Source organism: Kogia breviceps, chromosome 4 (assembly GCF_026419965.1).
Source record: "Kogia breviceps isolate mKogBre1 chromosome 4, mKogBre1 haplotype 1, whole genome shotgun sequence".
In the NCBI taxonomy this organism is placed as follows: domain Eukaryota; kingdom Metazoa; phylum Chordata; class Mammalia; order Artiodactyla; family Physeteridae; genus Kogia; species Kogia breviceps.
Window position 1 is genome coordinate 39,952,793 of NC_081313.1, and position 22,342 is coordinate 39,975,134.

The following is a 22,342-nucleotide window of genomic DNA, read 5'->3' on the forward strand; positions in this document are numbered from 1 at the left end:
CTTTTACTTTAAAAACTGTACGTATTTTAACATCAGTAACTATGGAATTAAATTATAATCTTTCTCACCCTCCTCAAAGATTTAACTTTAGATTTCAGGGTAAAAGAATTTGCCTTTGATTTGAAATCTCTATAAGTACTTTTTGTGGGATTACCTGGTATAAAGAAAGAAAAAGAGTGAAGTCAAGTAAAAGTTAAACTTTGTTGTGTTTTACTTTTCTTTTTCCAATTAATTCTTTAAAGCTCTGCAAGTGAATACCATATTTCAATTGCGGCCAACGAGACAGTCCCTGAAGTTATTAGTTCTACTGAGGACATTGGAAATGAAATTAATATCTTCTACTTGGTAAGAAATTACCTCTAAATTAGTGTTGTAAAAGAGTTATTTGTAAGTTTGTAAGTTAAATAAAAGTATTAACAGACACACACAGACATGTTCGTTCAACAGTTAATCTCTACGTTCCAGCATATTTTTCTTTATAATTTCACTTATTTAAAATAATTTTATTTAAATTGATGATAATTATACTTTTAAGCTACTTTAAAGACTCAAGTCCCTAATTTCCTTATGACACAATTAATTATAATAAATTCCTAGAAAAAATAGGGAACCAAGTAGACACTACCTATAAACATGTAGACTTTATTTGCATTTTTAGTATAACTGAGAAAAGCTCTTTTTAAAAAATAACTTGACTATTTCAGAAATTGATTATTTCAAATTGTCTTGGTAATAATTTCCCTACTCAACAAATAAATTTGTATCTTATTCTGCTCCTTGCTACCTTTCATATGTATTATACCATAACTTACTGGTGTTCCTACTATCACCTCTTTAAATGATATTTTCTATTACAACCTCTATTTCTATTTTTGAACTCTTCATAACAGACTTTTCCTAACCATTATAATAAGTAATTATGGAGCTGAGCCAGGCAGTCATTTTAGGTACTGCCTACTTACAGACACAGACTCAAGTTAATATTATGCAAGTGAAAGAGCATCCAATTCAAATGATGGATTTAAAACTGTATTCAAAAGTATTAAATAATGCAGCATTATTAGAGGTGAAGATGGTCTCAATCTCTTTGGGAATTGGCAACGATGAAAAAAGAGTGGAAATACAAATACAAAGTGGAAATACAAAGTGGAAATAAATGAATACTCTCAAGAACATTTCATTGTTTTTATTTGTGCCCTTTGCTGAAATGCCTATGATAACTTACACCCAGGAAGTTAGTATGAATGCCAATCACTCTACTACTGAGGTAAATTTTTGAAATGTAGGCTACCCAGTTTTTCGAGCCCCATTTGCTTTTCCTGGATTATAGAATTCAGCGGGGCTTCCCTGGTGGCGCAGTGGTTGGGAGTCCGCCTGCCGATGCAGGGGACATGGGTTCGTGCCCCGGTCCGGGAGGATCCCACATGCCGCGGAGCAGCTGCGCTCGTGAGCCATGGCCGCTGAGCCTGCGCGTCCGGAGCCTGTGCTCCGCAACGGGAGAGGCCACAACAGTGACAGGCCCGCGTACAGCAAAAAAAAAAAAAAAAAAAAAAAAAAGAATTCAGCAAAAAACAAGCAAGAAAGGAAGGAAAGAAAAAAAGCAAGGGAAGGAAAGAAAAAAAGGAAGGGAGGGAAAGACTTTGAATGTTGTAGATCTTCATGAATTGTCACTTTTTAGGGTCCGGACTTGAAACAGGTACTCTTAAACTATTATAAATAATATTGATATAAATAATATTGTTAAGAATATCCCTGAGCATAAATCTTTTGTATCTCTGATTATTTTGCCAGGGTAAAATCTAAAATTGGAGTAATGGAATTTAAAAAAAAAAAAGAACATTTTTTAGGTAAGACCCAGTAACTCTACTGCTAGAAATTTCCCATAGGAAATTATTGGTGGTACAAACAGGTTTATACCCAGAGATACTCTTAACAATGTTATTTATATTAGTTTTAAAATGAAAACCTGGGCATGGGGAGACAGCTATTATAATGGTTGCGAGGGCACCTTTTGGAGTTGAAAAAGAAAAACCTAATTCTGCTCTTTACCAGCTCAGTGACCTTGGAAGTCTTTATTCTCATTCTAACCTTATTTCCTCATAGATAAAACAGGGATAATAAGAGAATCTACCTCATAGGGCTGTTAACAGGATTAAAGGGAATAATGCAAGTGAGAAAATTAGCACAGTGTCTGGAACAGTCAACAATAAATATTGATGTTGTGGTTGTCATTAAGCAGCTAATAAACATCATATTCTCAAAGAATCTCTAAATTTATGGGAAGATGCCATGACATAATAACTTTTACAAATGGGACACCAAATTTCATATTTTATATGATACAAATTTTATAAGATACATAATATGCAAATATAAAAGGTAATTTGTGCACTAAAATGTTACCAATATAGAACTGTAGGAAACTTACTATTTTTCAATATTTTCCAATGTATCTCTAAGGAACATTGTTTTAAATCAGAAAGAATAAGTGTGCATTACAGAATACCCAATTTCTAACTAAATATCGAAAAACAATTGGAATTAGACTGGGAAGCAATGCCAGGCAATCCCAGAGCATGTTACAGTAAGAAGATAAGAATGGTTAAGAGACCAGGCACAGGTGGTCAGGAATCTCCAGAATTCCAGGATTAAGGGATGCATTTAATCTTCAGCAACCACAGAAAACAGCTCCAGATCTGAATAGCTCTCAGTCTAGAAGGCTCAGGTAGGGAGGTCAGTTGGACTTCCTGGCATCTGTCTCTGTTGATTAAGGAGCACCCCGCTCGCCTAAGAATTCAGCGCAGAAAGGCCAAGGAGAGGGCTGAGGGCCTGGAGAAGAGGGGTCGGGGATTGCACCTGGTTGACCCAGTTCAGTGCACGGCGAGGACTTCTGGACAGTGAGTCCAGCTTCCTGCTGAACTTCATCCCGCCCAGACTTCCTCCCCTATGCACTTCATCGCCATTGGTGGCAGGATGTGATGTGAAGTGATAATTTTAGGTTAGTGGATAGAAGAGATGGGGATTGAAATGAGAGTCAGTCTGACTCTCATCGGACTGGATTACCAACAGCCAGGGACACAACAACCCTAGCTGGGGACAGGATTGTGAAGGGAAGAAGATGGCTGTCTGGTTTGCCTGTACCGTAGTGGCAGATACCGTCTAGCTGAGGTGAGAAATGACTTTGTGGGCTCAGAGAATTATAGCAAGCTGGGTTGAGGCAAACAAAAATATACTCACCTGTTCTGAGTGAATCAGGTAAGTGTTCTCCCTTTCCACCTCCAAAAATACTGGTGTGTTGAAAAGTACAATGAGCATGGTAAATTGACACCAAAAAAATTAACTCATTTTGGGAAGATGAAGGACCATTATATGATTTTAGCTGATGCATATGACCACTGACCAGGAAACATCTTTATTCTTTGCTTGTTTAATTATGCCAATTCTCTGTACAGTGCCATAAACCCTCAGTATTCATTTTGGCATTCAAAATATTTCATACCTTAATTCATCAATTAAGAACCAAAATCCTATGTAAGATAGAAAAACTGCTGTTGAAAGAGGAAGAAAGGATTACATTTCTTTTTTTTCCCCTGTAGATTAGAAAAAGTGGGCATTTTCCAATGCCAGAACTTAAGCTGTCAATTTCATTCCCCAACATGACATCAGATGGTTTTCCTGTACTGTACTCAAGTGGGTGGTCATCTTCTGAGGTAAGTCATGTGTGCCTTGGAGTTATGTCATTATGTTATCTTCTTCAGTTTGTATCTAAAGCCTTTTATTCTCTGTGATAAATAGATTTTATCAAAGTAACATGGAGAGGCATTTAGAAAATTATACTACTACTACTACTACTAGGAATAATAATAATGACTTCCACTAGTTATTTAGTAGAGGCATTAGTTCCTTACCGCTGTTGTGGTAACAAATTACCCAAAACAGGGTGGCTGAAAACAACAGAAATTTATTCTCTCACAGTTCTGAAGGCCAGAGTCTAAAATGAAGGTGTCAACAGTGTTGGTTCCCTCTGGAGGCTCTGAGGGACGCTTCATTCCATGCCTCTCTCCTAACGTCTGGTGACTTGTGGCAGCATAACTCCAATCTCTGTCTTCACAGGGCCATCTTCCCTGTGTTTCAGTGTCTTCTCCTTTTCTGTCTCTTAAAGCACACCCTTCAGTGGATATAGAGCCTGCCCTAAATTTAGAATGATCTCATCTGGAAATTCCTAATTTAGTTACATCGGCAAAGGGCCCTATTTTCCAATAAGGTAATATTCACGGGTTTCAGGTATTAGGACTTGGGCATATCTTTTGGGGCTCACTATTCAATCCACTAGAGCAGATTTTAGATAACTAATTGTTGACTTATGCCTGAAGAGTTTGTTGCACCTTTAATTTGCTTGAAGTGCTCAAACCACCCTATAAAAAGACTTCTTCACTGCTCCTAAGCAGGCACAGCTGCGCCCAAAACAGTACAATACTACTACTCATCCCAAGAGTTAGCAATATCATGCCCCCTTTGTACCTATAGCATTGAATGAGTCGATATGGTAGTTTATTTTTATGATTTAGGTGTCTAAAACACAGAAAATCACAATAAGTATTGAATTAATGCATGCATTATTTTAGCATTTGACAGTCTCTTCTTTGCAGAGATTTTAAGTAAAGGGATTCTCAGAAATCAAGAAATAGCAACAGTGGTGGTTGACTTGTAGTATTTAAACATTTTCCTAAAGGCAAGGAAAACATAAACCTCTAGCATTTACCTCTAATCCAAAAAAGCAGGTTTGTGGGAACCTAGAAAGAATAAAATTAGACTTGTCCTACTACTTATGAACCTTCATCCTTACTACATTTTATCAAGGATGTAGAGAGTCCTAGGGAAGCAAAAGGTTTACTAGATTAAGTCTAGAAAAACCATCCAAGAATCAGCTAACTTATAAACATGGCATTTTAACATCTATAGGGCCGCTTTCTTACATCTCCCTCCCACACACACTGTGTCTTACCCTGGTGTATAGGGACTCCAAAAATATTATTGGATGAATACATAAATACAGACAAAAGTCCCTCTCTGGATTTTTTGGTTTGTTTATTTTATAAACCATTATATGAGCCAACATATTGACTAATAGATGCTAACCTTTTTTTTTTTCCTCAGTAGAGTTAAATTTTTTTCTTTCTCTATTTTATGGGACTCTACAAACTAATGTTTGATGAAAACAAATGAATGAATGTATTACTTATGTAATAGTAAGTTCTACTAGCATTCTTCCTTTTCCATAACAACCTCACTGCTATCTATTACAATTGAAAATGGCATGGTAACAATAATTATTATCGGGGTGGGGGGTGGTATATGTATATGGCTGGTGCAGAATAGCTTCTTCCATATTGCACACTTACGAAGATGGATCTTTCAGGTATGGCAATGGCTATCATTCACAGATTCTTCACATTATTGCACCAAGTCATTTTTCCTTCTGACATCAGACGTTGTCTGATAAAAGACATATTTTTATTTCTTAGAATGTCACCTGCAGACCCAGTAGCCTCCAGGATCCATTTGGTATCAACTCTGGGAAGAAAATGATAATATCCAAATCTGAAGATATCAAACGAGGCACCATTCTGGTAAATTCAAATTACCAAGACAAGTACTAATTTTACCTCATGCTTTCCAAGTGAATAAATTCAATATCAACCTAAAAATAACTATGTTGTAGAATATTTTAATATACTATCTTTTATCAAAAGGCAAGAATACTAATTTATACCGCTGGGCTTTTAAACAGGACTGCAGTGCATGTAAATTTGCCACCATCACATGTAATCTGATTCCTTCTGACATGAGCCAAGTGAATGTTTCACTTATCTTATGGAAACCAACTTTTATAAAAGTAAGTGATTGTATAGTTCTCTCCAATAACAGAATAATATAAACAAATATTTGTTCAACACTTAATAAAACAAAGCAGAGTGCTTCTCTAGAAAGAACACAAGACTGGAAGTCTGGAAAAATGTGGTCCAAGCCCAACTCTACTAAACCAGCTATTTGGGTGTCATTTTCCTTGTCTGTTAGTAACTAAGTTATCTCCAAGGTCCCCTTTCATGTATATGCTTCTTTTTAGTCTCTCTTGTTCTTTCCTTTACACTTCAAGAGATAAACACCTATACAATAGCAAAGTTTGCACTTATCTTAATACCTTAGAACTCAGTTAAGAGACAAAGAATTATAGAGAGACAATCCTTGACAGCATTAACAAAGAGTAGAGCTAACATATATTATAGACTCATTGTATTAGATCAGACTATCTAGCTAGCTATCTGTCTATCTATCTATCTATCTATCTACCTACCTATCTATTTTGGAGGACATTTTTAACCCCTAATAAAGTCAAATCCATCTGACAACTAGCTCTTTAAAACTTAATCCATTATATTTTATATTATTTGTTTCTCTATTAGAAGTATTTTGTTAATTATATGAAATTTCCATTTTTAGATTTAATCATATTAAGTTGCTATTTTCATAAGTCACAAACTGTTGAATATTGGTAATTTCATGCTTAATCCTAAACAAGCTCCTATGTAAACCTCATCACCAGAGAGTAGCTATTCCATATCCAGCTACATGAAAGGAGGGCAGGGTTTGGAGTTTGTTTTGCGAAGGATAAATCTGAATAGAAACTGTGTTATTCAGAAAAATTCTCCATTCTATAACAAGGATCTAAGTGAGAATTTGAGTGCAGAGAGGAATGGTGGATACACAGTCATCATTTCATACCATCAGTTCCATCTGGATGTTAAACCAGTGTTTCAATCTCTCATAAAATTTTAGTTTGAAAAATTGCACTAAAACATGACTAGCTGTCAATGTGATTAGCTCAATATATTGAAAGTAGTAAATCCTATTTGCTTTTCAGGCACATTTTTCCAGCTTAAATCTTACTGTAGGGGCAGAACTTCAGAGTGAAAATACATCCCTAGTTTTAAGTGCTGGCAATCAAAAAAGAGAGGTAAGTGCGACTCCAAGATTTGAAAACATGATACATTTCACTCTGTTTGTAACATATGTTTTATATTTGCTTATAGTCCCTAAAGCAGTGGCTAGCACTGCCCTCAATAAGTGACAGACACTTTCTGCTTCAAATTACACTTGATTAGCTTCAAGTGTGATTTCAGTCTCGTTCTTCTTTGTAAGAAACTGGGAAAAACCATGATATTTACAATTAACATGCCGTGTTTAACTTGATTACTTATAATTATCACAGTAAACTGATGTTTTTACTCTCACCTTGATAACAAATGATGCATTAGTAATTTTCCACCTTAAAAACCATTATTATAAAATGTAGTTGACATCTGAAGAACAGACTAGAAAAAACAATTTCTTTACAGAAAGTGTCTTTATTCTGTATAGGAATACATGTAAAATTTTTAAAGTTTTCTTTATTTAGTTATTGGGAAATTTGAAACAAAAATGAAGTACTATTCCCCAATACAAATTCATGCTGGAGTCCTGGGTAAAAATAAAATGGTGTGCACTTTTTTTCTCGTCCTGTTATATAGTAAGGCCAGAATACCTGTTATAGATGTGAACACTTCAGCATAATTCCCCCTTTTATCATAAGAGTTTAAATATTTCATGTGAATATCATGAGTCATAAAATTCTATTTGGAAGCTGCCTAATACTGATGTTTTAATTTTTTTATTTCAAATTAGTACCTATTTTAAATAATTCCAGTGACCTCTGATAAATATTTACCTTTAAAGAATATATACATAGAATATCTGTATATAATGTTTACTTACTTTATAAAGAGCCCTTAGCCCAATAAATGAAAAGTTGTTCCACGTGTAGAGAAGCTAAAATTTTGCCAGTAAGCATAAAAAAATATGAGTATATATTATATTGGAAAAGAGTATATCTGATTCCTAAATATGCGTTGTTAAAATATTACAGTTAGCTTTATTTCCCCTAAATGTTAGTTTAAAATTCCACATGGAGCTCTTTATTTTACATTTTATCCTAAAGACAAATTATACTTAAATTGTTAAAATCACAAAAAATGATCGTTTTGTAGTTCTATGATCTTGGGGAAGTCACTGATCCCATCCGGACTTCCTTTCTGCACCTCTAAGTTCAAGGAAATGTTTTAGATGTGTTTAAAGTCTATCTTCAAAGGTCTGATTCTCTGTACCTCTATACTCCTGCCAGCTCTGTCTTCCGGATGCATGAGCAGTGACCTACCTGTAGCCATTTGAGGGGTTTGGATCACTATCCACTGTATGCAAATATCTCCTCTGTTATTTTCTTTTTTTTTAACCCCTACTCTTCCCCTCTAGGTTAAGGAATTGAGATGTTCCCCATTAAACGGAGATGCAGAACCTTGAGCTATTGTTGGTCATTGATAGCTACGCTGAATTAGTATTTTTTCTCAGAAACCTAAGGGATGGGATGCAGGGCAGACAAGTTTCATTGAGGTTTGGGTGCCACACTGAGAGAGTTTGAGTAGCTGGAACTCTAAAAGCTGTCTCCTTCAAGATTTACTTCAGTTAAGACCTAATTTAAAGATGCTAAGAGTATGTCAACTGGAATAGACAGTGTGGTGTAATTCAAAAACACACTGGGGGCTTCCCTGGTGGCGTAGTGGTTGAGAATCCGCCTGCCGATGCAGGGGACACGGGTTCGTGCCCTGGTCTGGGAAGATCCCACATGCCGCGGAGCGGCTGGGCCCGTGAGCCGTGGCCGCTGAGCCTGCTCGTCCGGAGCCTGTGCTCTGCAATGGGAGAGGCCACAACAGTGAGAGGCCCGCCTAGCACCAAAAAAAAAAAAAACACACTGGGGCGATGTATGCATGAATTCATTTATCTGTACATTTGAGATTTGTGCATCTTACTATATGAAAATTATACCTCAATTTGTAAACAAAAAATAAAGCACATTAGAATTAGAATTAAAGTTACAGTTTGAATTAGAAGACCTACTCAGGTTTATATGTCAATAACCTGTGACAACGTTCCAGCCCCAACTTATGCTATTGTGATGATGCACTGAGGCTACTAATAAATCTTTAAAACATATAATACTGTTGGTTCTCCCTGAGTTAAATTCACCTCTACCATTGAGAATTCTGATTCATAGATAGTTTAGTCTTCGTGTATAAATTTCTGAAGGATGAAATTATAAAATTGTTTTGGTAATAATGAATATGACATGGTTAGAGATTTAGAATAGATGAAGGGCATTTTAAAATATGAACTCATTGTTTTCTCTGTATGTAGTAATGAAATTAAGTACACTGTTTGGTAGAAAATTATAGCCTGAAAGAACTCAGTGTACTGGGAGTTCTAATAGGTGTTTATCAACGTTAACAATCTTGTTTAATAATTTTCAGCTTGCTATTCAAATATCCAAAGATGGGCTACCAGGCAGAGTGCCGTTATGGGTTATCCTGTTGAGTGCTTTTGCTGGATTATTGCTATTAATGCTGCTCATATTAGCACTGTGGAAGGTAAGAACCAAAGTTCCTTTGACTTTTCTAGTTCAATTGTCAACAGCATATTGGTGAAACAAATTGTGGTTTATCCGTGCTGTGAAATGTAGTATCACACAGCAATTGAAATGATAACCAAGACAAAATTAAAAAGAAAAATGTATATCTCATACATTGTGCACAACTTGATCCCATTTTTGTACAAGAAAAAAAATAGACGTATCCAAAAATTATGGAAGATCTCTCTAGAGGTTAGGATTATAGAGAATCTTCATTTGTCTATAACACTGGAAGTTTTAAATTAAGTGTGCATTACTTTTATAAATACAGAAGAATGAAAACTATCTTTTATAGAAAAAAAATGAATTCCCATGTCAATTTAAGAATATATAGCAACAGAATTATGGTTAAGATAAGCCCTATCCTAATCACATATCTCTATGTATCTTAAAAAGTAAATGCTTCTTTACTATATAAAAATACCACATTTTATGCAATAGTTGCATGCCTGAGTGAGAAATGAGAGATTTATTCAATTAGTAGATGAAATGGAAATCTTATAGTTGCATAGACTCCTGTTTCAAATCCTCCTGTAAAACTGAGTAACCATCTATTTTCTGTCAGGTCAATCTCTATATTTACATAGATGTTTTGCTTAAACTGAGATATGCAAAATTTTTCAAACACTTAGCTGTATCTTTTTCAGATTAAGCAGAACTGAAATGATAGCTTTTAGGATAAATTTAATAGAGCATAAAATCTCATAAAAAGTTGAATTTAATATTTTTCTAGTTAAATATCAAATTGGCATTTATTCTACCATATATCACCCTATATTTTACTTATCATTTTGTTTAAAAGCTAAACTATGTTAAAACTACAGATTGTGGTTACATATTCATTTTTCTGTTGCCTGAGCAGCAGAATTATCGTTTAATCAAATAGTTTAAATAACAAATTTCTCTCCCACCAAATTACCAACTGTTCGTATCCTTTCTGACTAACATTAGTTATAATGACTTAACTTCCTCTTTGGGGGTGTTACTCTCAGAGAAGATGAACAAAGCCATGTATATCAGGAGCATTTAGTTCAGTAAATAGAATCCATTGCTTTTCTCCAGCAAAGTCTCCAGGACAGAATTCTCCACCATCTCAAACCTCCAGCTCTTCCTCCTACTTTACAGGGTATCCGTGCTCTGTCTGTAATACCTGGCTTTGCCACACTGTGGTACCCAAGGCCTGGCTTAGTGGTGTCAAGGTTGTGCTTGAAATGTAGAATGTGGTTTCTTTGTTCATATGCACCTGTAATAGAAGATTTTACTGTTGATTTCTTTCAGTATGGTCTTCTAAGCACAGCACTTGCTCGTATAGTTTTAGGACACCGCTGCCAAGAGAAGAGGAAAGCCAGAGCTGACTATTTGGATAGTCTCTCTAGTTGTATACCTCTTTTTAAAGCTATCAAATAAGCTTCAGCCACCTGTTTTTTGGTCATCAGTCTGAAAAAGCATAAGTATAAAAACAAACACATTCTTCCATCCAGGAGATGCTTTGATGGCACATTCTGATTGCTTCTTAGATCTTCTTTTTAAGCCCAAAGAAAGACAATTTAACAGCCTTTGGCCTGTCCTGACCAGTAGGTATAGTTAGTTCAGCAGCTGCGTCAGTGGGAGCTCCAGCAATGAGAACGGTGTCTCCACAGCAGAAGGGAGGGAAACTAGCATTTATTGAATGTTTACTATATACCAGGAACTGTTTTAACCTTTTCCACTTAGATACTAACATCAACCCTATGAGGAAGACACTATTATGGACCTCATTTTGTAAGCGAGGAAGCTGAGGCATAGAAAAGTTAAATATGTTTCCCAAGGCCATGTGGTTTGTCAGTTTCAAAGTAAAGATCTGAATCTGGGCATTGCACTTTTGTGTAGAGACACTATTAGCCCCCTTGCTGTATGTTCTCTCTTGCTTCTATTCACTCTGTTTTCCTTACAACCTTTTCAACTAAGTATTTTAACTACATTTTACCCTTGGGGACACTGAAACAAACAGAGAGTAACTCTCCCAAGAGTTACCAGCTAGTAAGGGACTGGGTTCAAGCAATGCTCTATCTGCAAAGCCCACCTTTCATCCAGTATGTCCCACCACTGCAGGGTATGAGGCAAGGCTCTTCACTCTGGAGCTCCAGGAATTGGGTTTCGATTAAGAGGGTCATAAACCCTAAACCCTCTGAAATGTATAAAAATATTTGGTACTGGAGTGAGAACCCCCAGTTGGATTCAGACTTTCAGCAGCTCCGTTATACTGAAAAGATTAATTGGCCCTCCTCCTGCTCGAACCTCCCTGAAGAATTTGGTCCGTGGTAGGCTCAGAAGAGCTACTCTCATCCCCAGGCATCTTTTTAGACTAACTAGATATGGAGCAGAAACCTCAGGACTATCCTTTCTTCCTTCTACTTCCAAATCCCACCAGTCTGGAAGTTCATCAAAATTCTCAGTCTGAGACTTTGTGCAGGGAACAGGCTAAAGGCTCCTCCTAGAGCTGGAATTCCATTTCAAAAGGCAGAGTCTTTATTTATTTTTTTTTTTTTTTTTTTTTTTTTTTTGCGGTATGCGGGCCTCTCACTGTTGTGGCCTCTCCCGTTGCGGAGCACAGGCTCCGGACGCGCAGGCCTAGCGGCCATGGCTCACGGGCTTAGTTGCTCCGCAGCATGTGGGATCTTCCCGGACCAGGGCATGAACCCGTGTCCCCTGCATCGGCAGGCGGATTCTCAACCACTGCGCCACCAGGGAAGCCCAAGGCAGAGTCTTTATAGCTTTACCTTCGTAGCATGCATAGCAGAGATTAAAGCTTGACAAAATCTTAGTAGGTGCTTAATATGCTTGATGTTGAAGGGAGAAGGCTTGTAGAGGACACAGGTTTAAATAGGTTGGGAAACATGTCCTGAAATATGGTACCACACACTAAGGAAGACGCCCAGTCAAGTCAATATAACCAGTAGGATAGAATGAGACTCCTGATGTCTGACCCACCCTTGATGATTTATTTACTAATCCCAAAGCTTTGTTCCTCATCCAATATGCATATCCTTAGGGAGTGTGGATGGGGAATAGCGCTGCCATCTATTAGTCTTTTATATGTTAATATAAATGTTTCATTCAACATTTATTCTATATTACAGTCATGAGCATGTATTTCTGCCAAGGACTGTTTAATCAGACCTTTGCCACAGGGTTTTGAACTAGGGGGACACAAATAAGATCATTAAGTAAATACAAAAAGAAAAAGAAGGAAAGAGAAAGCTACCAAGAAAGTCTGAGTGCTCAAAACAAACTTAACTTGTTGCAAATGTTGGCTAGTATTGGCCCTGTTCAATTTGAAGCTATAAACTGTATTTTCCTAATCTCCACTCTAATCACCCAACTTCCACTGAAAATGCAATGTTAATAGAATCAGTTGGGTGGAAAAGTTTAGATAACAGAAGTTAAGCTTTAAAATAAAGTATTTAACATGTGAAAGCAAAGGAAGGTTGAAAAGAAGCCAAAGGACTTGAGAAAGAAGAAAAGATCAGGAACTGGGCGAGGCAGGAAAGAGAAAAGTCATGATTCACCACTTGCTTTTGTAAAAGGCTTGTCTGATTTATTTTCAGAACATGCAGGTACAAGTTAAAGGGCTTAATGGTTTGTGAATCCAGAACTTTTATAGTTGGCTCAAAGGAAAAGGCCTGATACATGCAGGAGAACTGGCATTCTAAGGAAGACACATTTATTGTTTCTAGATGTTCATTTGTTCTGTTGTCACCTTTTCTGTGACGTCTACCACCAACTAGATTCTGGCATGGAGAAAGACATAAAGCCCCGAGTAAAATTTCTCTAATTTAAAACTGCATATGTTTGACCATTTATGCCCTCGAAGCCCTCAATTGTTCAATAATTATTTTTTAATATATAATTCCCGTGCATTTACCATAACTTCATGATTAAAATGACATGAAAGTACCACACTTTCAAAGAATTAACTCACTGTCTTTGCTTGAACTATTATAATCCACTCTTAAATTTAAAAACAAACAAACAAAAACACAGATTTTTTAAAAGAACACTTCTCTAGGACCCTTTTTTTAATTTCTTTTTTAAAAATATCCATTTTAGATTAGAATATTGCAAAGGTACATTCTAGCTCCTATCCTTATTTTTATTAAACTCTTTAATTGGAAATAATAAAGCACTTGTAATTTTTATGATGCCCCATATCACAAAGCATAATGAAAAGGGACCCACATTCACCACTACGTGAAATTTTTCATATGTTCAGTGACTTCATTTTCATATCCAAATGATACAGGGTGTTTTCAAGAGACTCTTTATGTCAAGCCTATATAGACAGATGTGCTAACACATTTAACGTTAATCCAGACAACTCAGAAATCCTCCCAAACCCCTTAGCCATAGTGTACCTATGAGATTCACCATCAGCAATAATTACCTCAATTTATGACTATCAGTTACTTGATGGAAATTTGTCTGCCACATCCCTGAAAAAGAAAGGTGATGGCAAAGTAGAGACAGTGCCAGCTAACTGCAGTTTGTATGTCTCCCAAAATATTTTTCCAAAACCCTTTAAGTTAGTTTGCTACTTATACTAGTTTTTACTAGGAGACATGATATATTTAATTTACAAAAAAGTTAAAAATGAAATAGCAATTTGATAAATGACATTTCTTGACATTCAGTATTACTTAATAGATCAATGAAAAAAATACCTCTTGATTATATTATATGTATGCCCACAATTGCTAACATTTTACTAAACTATTTTATCTGAGATTAGTATTTATTACCTAAATTCAAATAACTAATTGTATTATGTTTGGTATTTTCTCAACAGATTGGATTCTTCAAAAGACCACTAAAGAAGAAAATGGAGAAATGAAATATTTTAGAAGAGAAGAAATAATTATTCAATGATCTATCCTCAGGTTTGCCTCAAATATGTGACAAGAAATTTATAAATACAATTAAAGACATAGTCACATAACTCTATGTAATCCATCAGGGATTAATCACTTAGAAAATGACAGATCAAGCAAGATCCAAAAATAATACATTAAAGATTTATTTTATAAAATGTTGAAAAATATTTTTAAATAATTACTCATTTTTGCTGAGTATTTAAGCAAAATTACAAAGTGTTTTAAAGATGAAAAATAACCTGTACAAATATGTTTATATATTAAATCACCATTCCAAGTATTTAAGGAATACATAAAAATATTTTTATGATCATTGAAACATTTACTTTCAAAATAATATAAATTAAGCTTTTTCCATTGATTCCTGATGGATATTCACATTCAGCATGATGGTCAATATTTGTAAATGCCAAGAAAGGAATTTTACCTGAAAAAGATCACTTCCTCCCATTTAAATGAGAAAAATTTCCCAGGTGGAGTCCATATACAATATGGACTGAAAATAGAATTAAATCACAGAGAATATATTAAGCATCTTTGTGTTGGGTTCTATACTGGGAAAGCTTTCTTTCCAAAATGTTTGAAAAATAGTACAATTGAGCTGAAATTCTATCTAGGTTAGAAAATCAAGATAGAGTTGTTTAAAAGCAAGTGCACTGAATGGATTAATTTAAGCTTTTACAGAACACACCTAGTTTTGGTATTGAACTCTAAAACTCAAAACTCTTTTATACTGAAAAAGCACAGCAGTTTTATGTGGCATAACAGTGATTTGTCATGAAAAGTCACGTTGTGTGTGGGATATGCTAAAATGGTTTCTGAATGGACTGACAATGCAGATGGATGCCACAGAAATGCTGGTCATCTTTTGAACGTGAGGGGGTCCCAGGATGTAACACAAAGTAGGAATTGTCTTAACTCCTTGGTACATGGTTCTTTCAAACCCTCCAGCTGTGAGAGTATGTTTATTTTTAATATTTTAAAAGATATTTAATTTTCCAAACGCGGTTCTTCTTTTTATGAAAAAGCAGTATTCCATTTCAGTATTGCATTTTACCAACAAGCCACTGCTCTTTAAGTGTGGCATATCAATGTTTAAATAGATCTCCGGAAATGTTTTTTTGTTTGTTTGTTTGTTTTTTTGTGGTACGCGGGCCTCTCACTGCTGTGGTCTCTCCGCTTGCGGAGCACAGGCTCCGGACGCGCAGGCTCAGCGGCCACGGCTCACGGGCCCAGCCGCTGCACGGCACGTGGGATCTTCCCGGACCGGGGCACGAACCCGCGTCCGCTGCATCGGCAGGCGGACTCTCATGCACTGTGCCAGCAGGGAAGCCCCGGAAATGTATTTGAAAGAATTTCAAGTTTGAAACCTCGCACCAACAGAAAGACATCACACCTTTGTATGAGCTTCTTTGTTCTTGAAGTAATCACCGTGGTGCATCAGACTCTACTGTAGCATAAGCTCCTAGGTTGCTCCACTTCTTAGGGAAAAAACAATGAATGAATGTACATGTGAACTACTGCTGTAAAATTTTCTGATACTTCTGCAACAACTCCATCTCTCCACCCGATTGACCATCACAAGATCAGAACCTTTACTTATCTGGAAAGTCCTGGGCTCTACTTTTCTCAAAAAGCAGCAAATCAATGGAGAAATTAAATGGCATACATTTAATTTTTTAAAACTAATTTCCAGGGAATTATCTGTGGACTCAGAGGCAGCCTGCCTCATGGCTCTCTACATCTGCATCTGAGATCCTGATGGTCAAGGACCTGCACCTGGGGAGTGCTGAGGTCCTCAGTAGCTAGAAGAAAAGCTAAGTTTTTCCAGAGATTTGGTATCCTCTTCCTGGCCTGTGATTGCTCAGAAGTGTCCAGTTTTTGAATTTTCTTCATTCCTGCTATCTATCTCCAGGTTCCAAAATCATTCTTTCCACCTGTCCTTTCTTTGCCCAACAAAACTCAGGTCTCTCATATTCAGTCACCATGGTGCACAACTCCAGTGCACAACCTGCTGCTCAGCAGCTCTGATCCAAGCTCAGCACATTCTTAGAAATAAATCTAATAGATAAAATTTTTAAAAATTCACACTTGTCCTCTGACTCCTAGGCAAAGTATTTACTGAACCAGGAGTATGCACATTTCAACTAAACATGTTGTTAACGTAAAGGGGAAAAATAGAAAAAATGGCATTTTTAACATTTTAGAAAAGAGAGGAAGAGCTGTTTGGCCAAATCAAATAGCTACTTATAAGCTCAGCACAGTTTTTAACATAATTCATTCCTGGTTTTTAAGTAGAATATTAAATGAGCCAGATATCCTGTTTCCTTAATATTGTGATTTGTTGAGGTTTATGTATGTATGTGTCTGTGCATCTGTGCGTGTGTGTGTATAAACACACATGCACACACGCACGCATGCATGCATGGACACAAATTGGAGAAAAAATACCTCAACACCAAATAACAGAGTTTACAAGAAATAAACACACAAAAGCTACACCACAAGAAAAGTTTGATTTATCCACTTTGCATATAGTTTTCACTTTCATTAATATTTAACTTTAGCATACATTTATGCAACTATCTAAAAATCATAAATGTAGAATTATTATTTTGACTAAATTAATAAGTCAACAGATGTCCCAAATTAGCTTTGTACAGATGTCCTAAAACAGAGACAATGATTAAGAAATATACTAAACTCTATTATTTTATTTTAAAACATTTAATAAGAAAAGTGATATTTAAGATAATTTATGAGCTTATTCATTAAATTAAATTGCAAAATAGTTTCTTTTTTTAACTTTGGTATTTTTTAAAATTAATTATTTCTTCCACTGTGGACTGAACTATGTATGAAGTCCCTTTCCATACCAAGCCTATAATGGTATATTGGTAAATTATTGAACAACTGGCTCTCCAAGAGGAACAAAATCCCTGATTTGTGTCATTTACCAGTTTTCATGGTCTAAATAGTTTTGTCACGGCCATTTTCAGGCTACCAGCATAGCCCTAGCCAGCTTGCAGAATTCCTGAAAATGTATTTGTCAGTTCTCAAGAACCAGTATGAGCTAACTTCAGTGCACCATTGAGATAGATTAGATGACAATGATAGATAGAAGATACATAGATGACAATGATAGATAGATAGATAGATAGATAGATAGATAGATAGATATAGATGTAGATGGATAGATAGATGACAGATGATAGATAAAGATGATAGATATAGATGATAGATAGATATAGATGATAGATGGATAGATAGAGATGATAAATAGAAATGTAACATATATATATATATACATACACACAAACACATACAATACAATCATATTTCAAATTACTCTTAAAACATTGATATCAAACTCAGCAAAGTGCTACATAGTTTCCCATTCTTCAATTTCTAAAATTAGAGTCTTCCTTTAATGTTAATAAAATGATACGAACTTGCAGGAAAAGGAGTTGAAAGCAATATATATATACATGTATATATAAAAGGTGACGCGGTAAAAATCAGAACTACACAACCACAAAGAAGCTGTTTCACTTTCTCTCGGAATCCAGAGCCCTGCAGCCATGCTGTGAAAGTTCATCTTTTGTAAATATTTGTAATTTGTATGACCCAGTTTGAACTTCAGTGATCCAATTTGTTCAATTATTTTCTCTGAGCACTAGATTCACGGGGAATTTAATCTCTGAATATTTTTTATGTCATAACTGTGCTTGAAATGAGGCTTGTGGGAGGACATATTTTACAAAATTTGATGTTTACTCAACCACAGTAATTTATCATTTTACCTCTTATAAAACCAATATCTAGGCTCAATTAGAAAACAAATATTTGCACCAAAGCAAAAGGTGGTTGCACAGTGCTTGAGTAAAGGAGAAGCTGAGAGAAGGGCTGACATGTTCTCTCCAGGCGGCCCCCCGAAGGGCCGCGGCTTGCACTGTGTGAAGGCTGCCCACCAGCATCTATGCACTGCGCTTTCCTACAGGATATCCTCTCTGTCAAACTTGTTGTAATCTGCTCCGTGTGAGTTAACTGTCTTGCTTTGCATAACAGTGAGAAAACTAAGAAAGACCCAGGCTCAGAGCATTGCCTGTGTGCCCAGTACAGTCACAGTATTGTTCAAATAAAGAGGCTTCTGGCAAATCAGCCTTTTAAAAATAGTATCCTCTGTATCCTTCATTGATTTTCAACACTTCTCAAGTCTCCCTCCATTAGATTAGTCTTCTCACCCAAGGGAGATTTTCAAGAAGACTACTAGAGAAAAATCTGTTTAAAACGTGTGCTCTGTTTGCTACGAATACCAGCTTCTGTGATTTGATCATTTACACAGGATGTCAGTCCTCCGTTCTGTGGCAATCTAAAGGGTTGGTATGGTAAATGTAATAGGGACAAAATGAAAGGTTCGAAGACATGAAACAGCTTGAAGAAATTTACAAACTCTTATTGGGACAGTATCAGCAGCTACTCCAGTGGGGAGCTGGCAGGATTTAGCCCTTCGGTGGGTCTCCATCAGCACCCCCCTAATCCTCGTCCTCACCCATGGAAATTATAATCTAAGAAACGAAAAGAAGAGCTTTAAAATCCTGGAAATGATGCTACTTTCTAACTAAAATTTCCAAGTTAACTGTAAACAACAGGCATTTTATTTTCATGCAAACACAACTTCCAGGTGAATCCACTAGACAGCCCTTCCAACCAGACTGCTGTCTCTAAATACCTCTTACCCAGAAATTGTGAAACCACCACTGGAAGTGAACTTTGCAGTGCATTACTAAAGGCTAAAGGCTGCCGTTTCAATGGGAGCACTGCTGTGCAACATCTTAAGTAGAACAATAAAAAGAGAGTTAAAATCTAACATTGTAATCTGGTGAACGAGTATTTTTGATCCTCATATTAAAATTTAACCTTGAATTTAGCAATTCCAAGTAACAGCCTTTAACCATCAACCTTGAGGAAAAGTAAAGGAGCATGTGCCAGCTCTTCAGCCCCAGGTGCATTGTCCCCTACAACATGTGGTGCCCAGGAGGTCCAGTTCTTAACTGATGAGAATGGATCCTCTGCTGCTATAAATGGCCTAAGCTCCCAAATCCACTACATCCCAGGATCAGCCCTCCCATATCAGACACACACATAAGCACATGCTGAAATTTTACCTTGAAAAATTTTACCTTGAAAAATTTTACCTTGAAAAATATACAAGGATAAGTTCTCACTTCCAATGTTGGGTTCCTTGCTTTGAGATCAGCTTTTTTTTTTTTTCCTTTTAAAATATTTTAAAGGCTTTCTCCCATAGCTAATGAGTTCAAAACTTTACACAAGACTTCCTTGCGTTTTCCTCCCATTACAGGCTAGAGAATTTCAATATCATGAAGACTGGGCAGAGGACCCAGGGCCCATTTGCAGGATCTCTCTGCTTTCTGCCTTCCAGTTGGCTGCTTCTCTTCTCCACTGTACAGTGGGGATGTTTGGTCTTAATTTGGGCCTTCTTGGCAAGGCCATTCTAAGCCTGGTACTCCTTGCAGGGCCTTGAGATCTAGATTTTCTTTACTGGTGAGTTGAGGCTTGGAAATCCTTTAATTATCTGACACACCATGGAAATCACGGCAATATACTAGGCAGATACCAGTGACACTCATAACTATGACTATGTTTGATCTTACCATATTTGAAGTCACATCTTGATGAAAAAAGACTTAAGTCTGGAATTTCAGGAGCTTTCCTGCAAGAGACTGAGACTCAGTGTTTAACCTTTTATTTCAGTTTGATCTATGCATAGAGATTGGGGACAAAACTTTTAAAAGATATCTTCCAAATGACAGAATGAAAGGCAGGATTCAACAATCTCCTACTGGCCGTTCCTGTCCCCAGTCCTGTTTTTCAAGAAGCAGAAAGAGGATTGGATGGGGGAAAGTGAGTATCGTAATTGTTTCTTTCTGCTACATATTGCCAAGCAGAAGGAAGTCACCACACTGGCACACTAATTGTGGCTTTCTGAGAGATCTTAGCATCACAGGTCCAATGACAGGTGACAGTCTTCCTGCCATGCCGCCAAGGCATCTTGCATTTTGAGAGACAGAAAAAAAAAATGTGGGGAGAGGGAGAGGGAGAGGATGAAGCTATTCATCTTTTATGTACACACCATTACTCCTCAAAAATACTGTAAGCTTCCTTAGCCCACATCATACCTGGCTACAATACTAACACATGTACTTCACACAAGTAAATTGTTGATTAAATAAGAGTAAAACGTATTCTTACCTGTCTATTAACTAGGGCTAATTTCCTGAAGTTTAACGTGCTTTGGCTCAAGTAAAAGCAATCATTTGAAGTAACAACAGCTCAGATCTTCTTCGTTCCAGAAGCATTTCACACACTACATCCCGATACTTAGTGTTTAATTGAGAGACACCACTGCCTTTATTCAGGTTACAAGAGCCACCCTCTGCGTTCCTTATCAGGAGCACCACCCTGAAAGGAGGTTGGTGTACTGTGTGTTACTACTATTAGGTTGTAAAATTGTTAAGAGACAGTGTACAAAATTGTGTCCATTTTATTAAAAAGTAAAACACTGCATATAATAACTACTGCCCTGTAGCATGTATCATACTCACTCCAATAAACTTTTCTGCATGGTCTAACATAAAGTATATTCATTGCTTTTTTTTATTATTATTATTTACCTCAGAATAAACTCATTAAAATGAATAGCTTAAGGGTGTGTGCATTTCTACAAGACTTTTATTGGACCAACTCGTTAGAAGAAAATATTTTGATTGCATTCAAGAACAAAGAAGCACGAACTTTGTTGATTCTAGTAATTAAGTGCCTAATTTCAACCCATTTAAAAAAAGAAATTGTTTATCAGATTACAATGATTTAAGTTGATATAATTAGAAATAGCTGAGAGAGTAAAAGAGTGTTTTGAATGTCCTATGTATGGTGCATCCTGTGTACTGATTTGAGGTCAGAGGTTTGGTATTTTTGTATAATTCTGTCTTTATCTTGTGCATCAGCTGTGTATTTTACGTCAAGGTAAATGAGCATCCTGTTTTATATGTTAAATTTTAAAAGATGACTCTTTAAAAGACGAATGTGACTGCTGTGATTTTAAATACACAAATTTTATCCAAGATTAATATTTCTTCCAATGCACTAACTTTTTTTTTTTTTTTAGCTCCTTGGTCAGCTTTCACTTTGATGCTCTAAAGGGAAAAAACAGAAAGCAAATTAAGTCTGTCTGTGGTGTTTCCTGTACACAATACAGCAATGTGATTAGTCTTTTACAAACTTGAGACAAAAACCACAGAATCCATTATTACTACATATCTTCTTCTAATGTTTTATTAATAAATTGTCTGCTATATAATAATAGATTGGACCACATAGTATAAAACAAAAAACTACTAAGAAGTAAAAAAAAAAAAAAAAAAAAAAAAGGTATTTTCTCTATTCAGCTTATAGTTTAAAGAAATAAAGTTATTTCATATATAAGGGCTAGAAGAAAATGCAGGAAGAAGTTTGAATAGTAATAACATGTTCATCTTGGTTTTTTAAATATTTATTTATTTATTTTATTATTTTTGGCTGTGTGGGGTCTTAGTTGAGGCGTGTGGGCTTCACTCTAGTTGTGGTGTGGGCTCCAGAGTGTGTGGGCTCTGTAGTTGTGGCACACAGGCTCTCTAGGTGTGGCATGTGGACTCAGTAGTTGCGGCACACGAGCTTAGTTGCCCCGCAGCATGTGGGATCTTAGTTCCCCGACCAGGGATCGAACCTACATCTCCTGCATTGGAAGGCGGATTCTTAACCACTGGACAACCAGGGAAGTCCCGACATGTTCATCTTATAAAAGGTTTTATCCTCA

General features: G+C 36.3%; 1 protein-coding gene across 2 annotated transcripts in view; it reads left to right on the plus strand.

Moving 5' to 3' along the window:
- The window catches only part of ITGA1 (integrin subunit alpha 1), a 170,429-nt gene extending 149,304 nt beyond the window's left edge, over positions 1-21,125 (plus strand). The window contains exons 23-30 of one of the 2 annotated variants that reach the window (XM_059062984.2): positions 243-345; positions 3,597-3,710; positions 5,526-5,630; positions 5,792-5,896; positions 6,923-7,015; positions 9,399-9,515; positions 14,382-14,472; positions 20,242-21,125. In XM_059062984.2, coding sequence (XP_058918967.1) covers positions 243-345; positions 3,597-3,710; positions 5,526-5,630; positions 5,792-5,896; positions 6,923-7,015; positions 9,399-9,515; positions 14,382-14,426 — 682 coding nt within the window. In that variant the 3' untranslated portion in view covers positions 14,427-14,472; positions 20,242-21,125. Of the gene's footprint in view, positions 1-242; positions 346-3,596; positions 3,711-5,525; positions 5,631-5,791; positions 5,897-6,922; positions 7,016-9,398; positions 9,516-14,381 lie in introns of both variants that reach the window. The other variant, XM_059062985.2, reaches the window with a different exon arrangement.
- Positions 21,126-22,342: the final 1,217 nt, after the last annotated feature.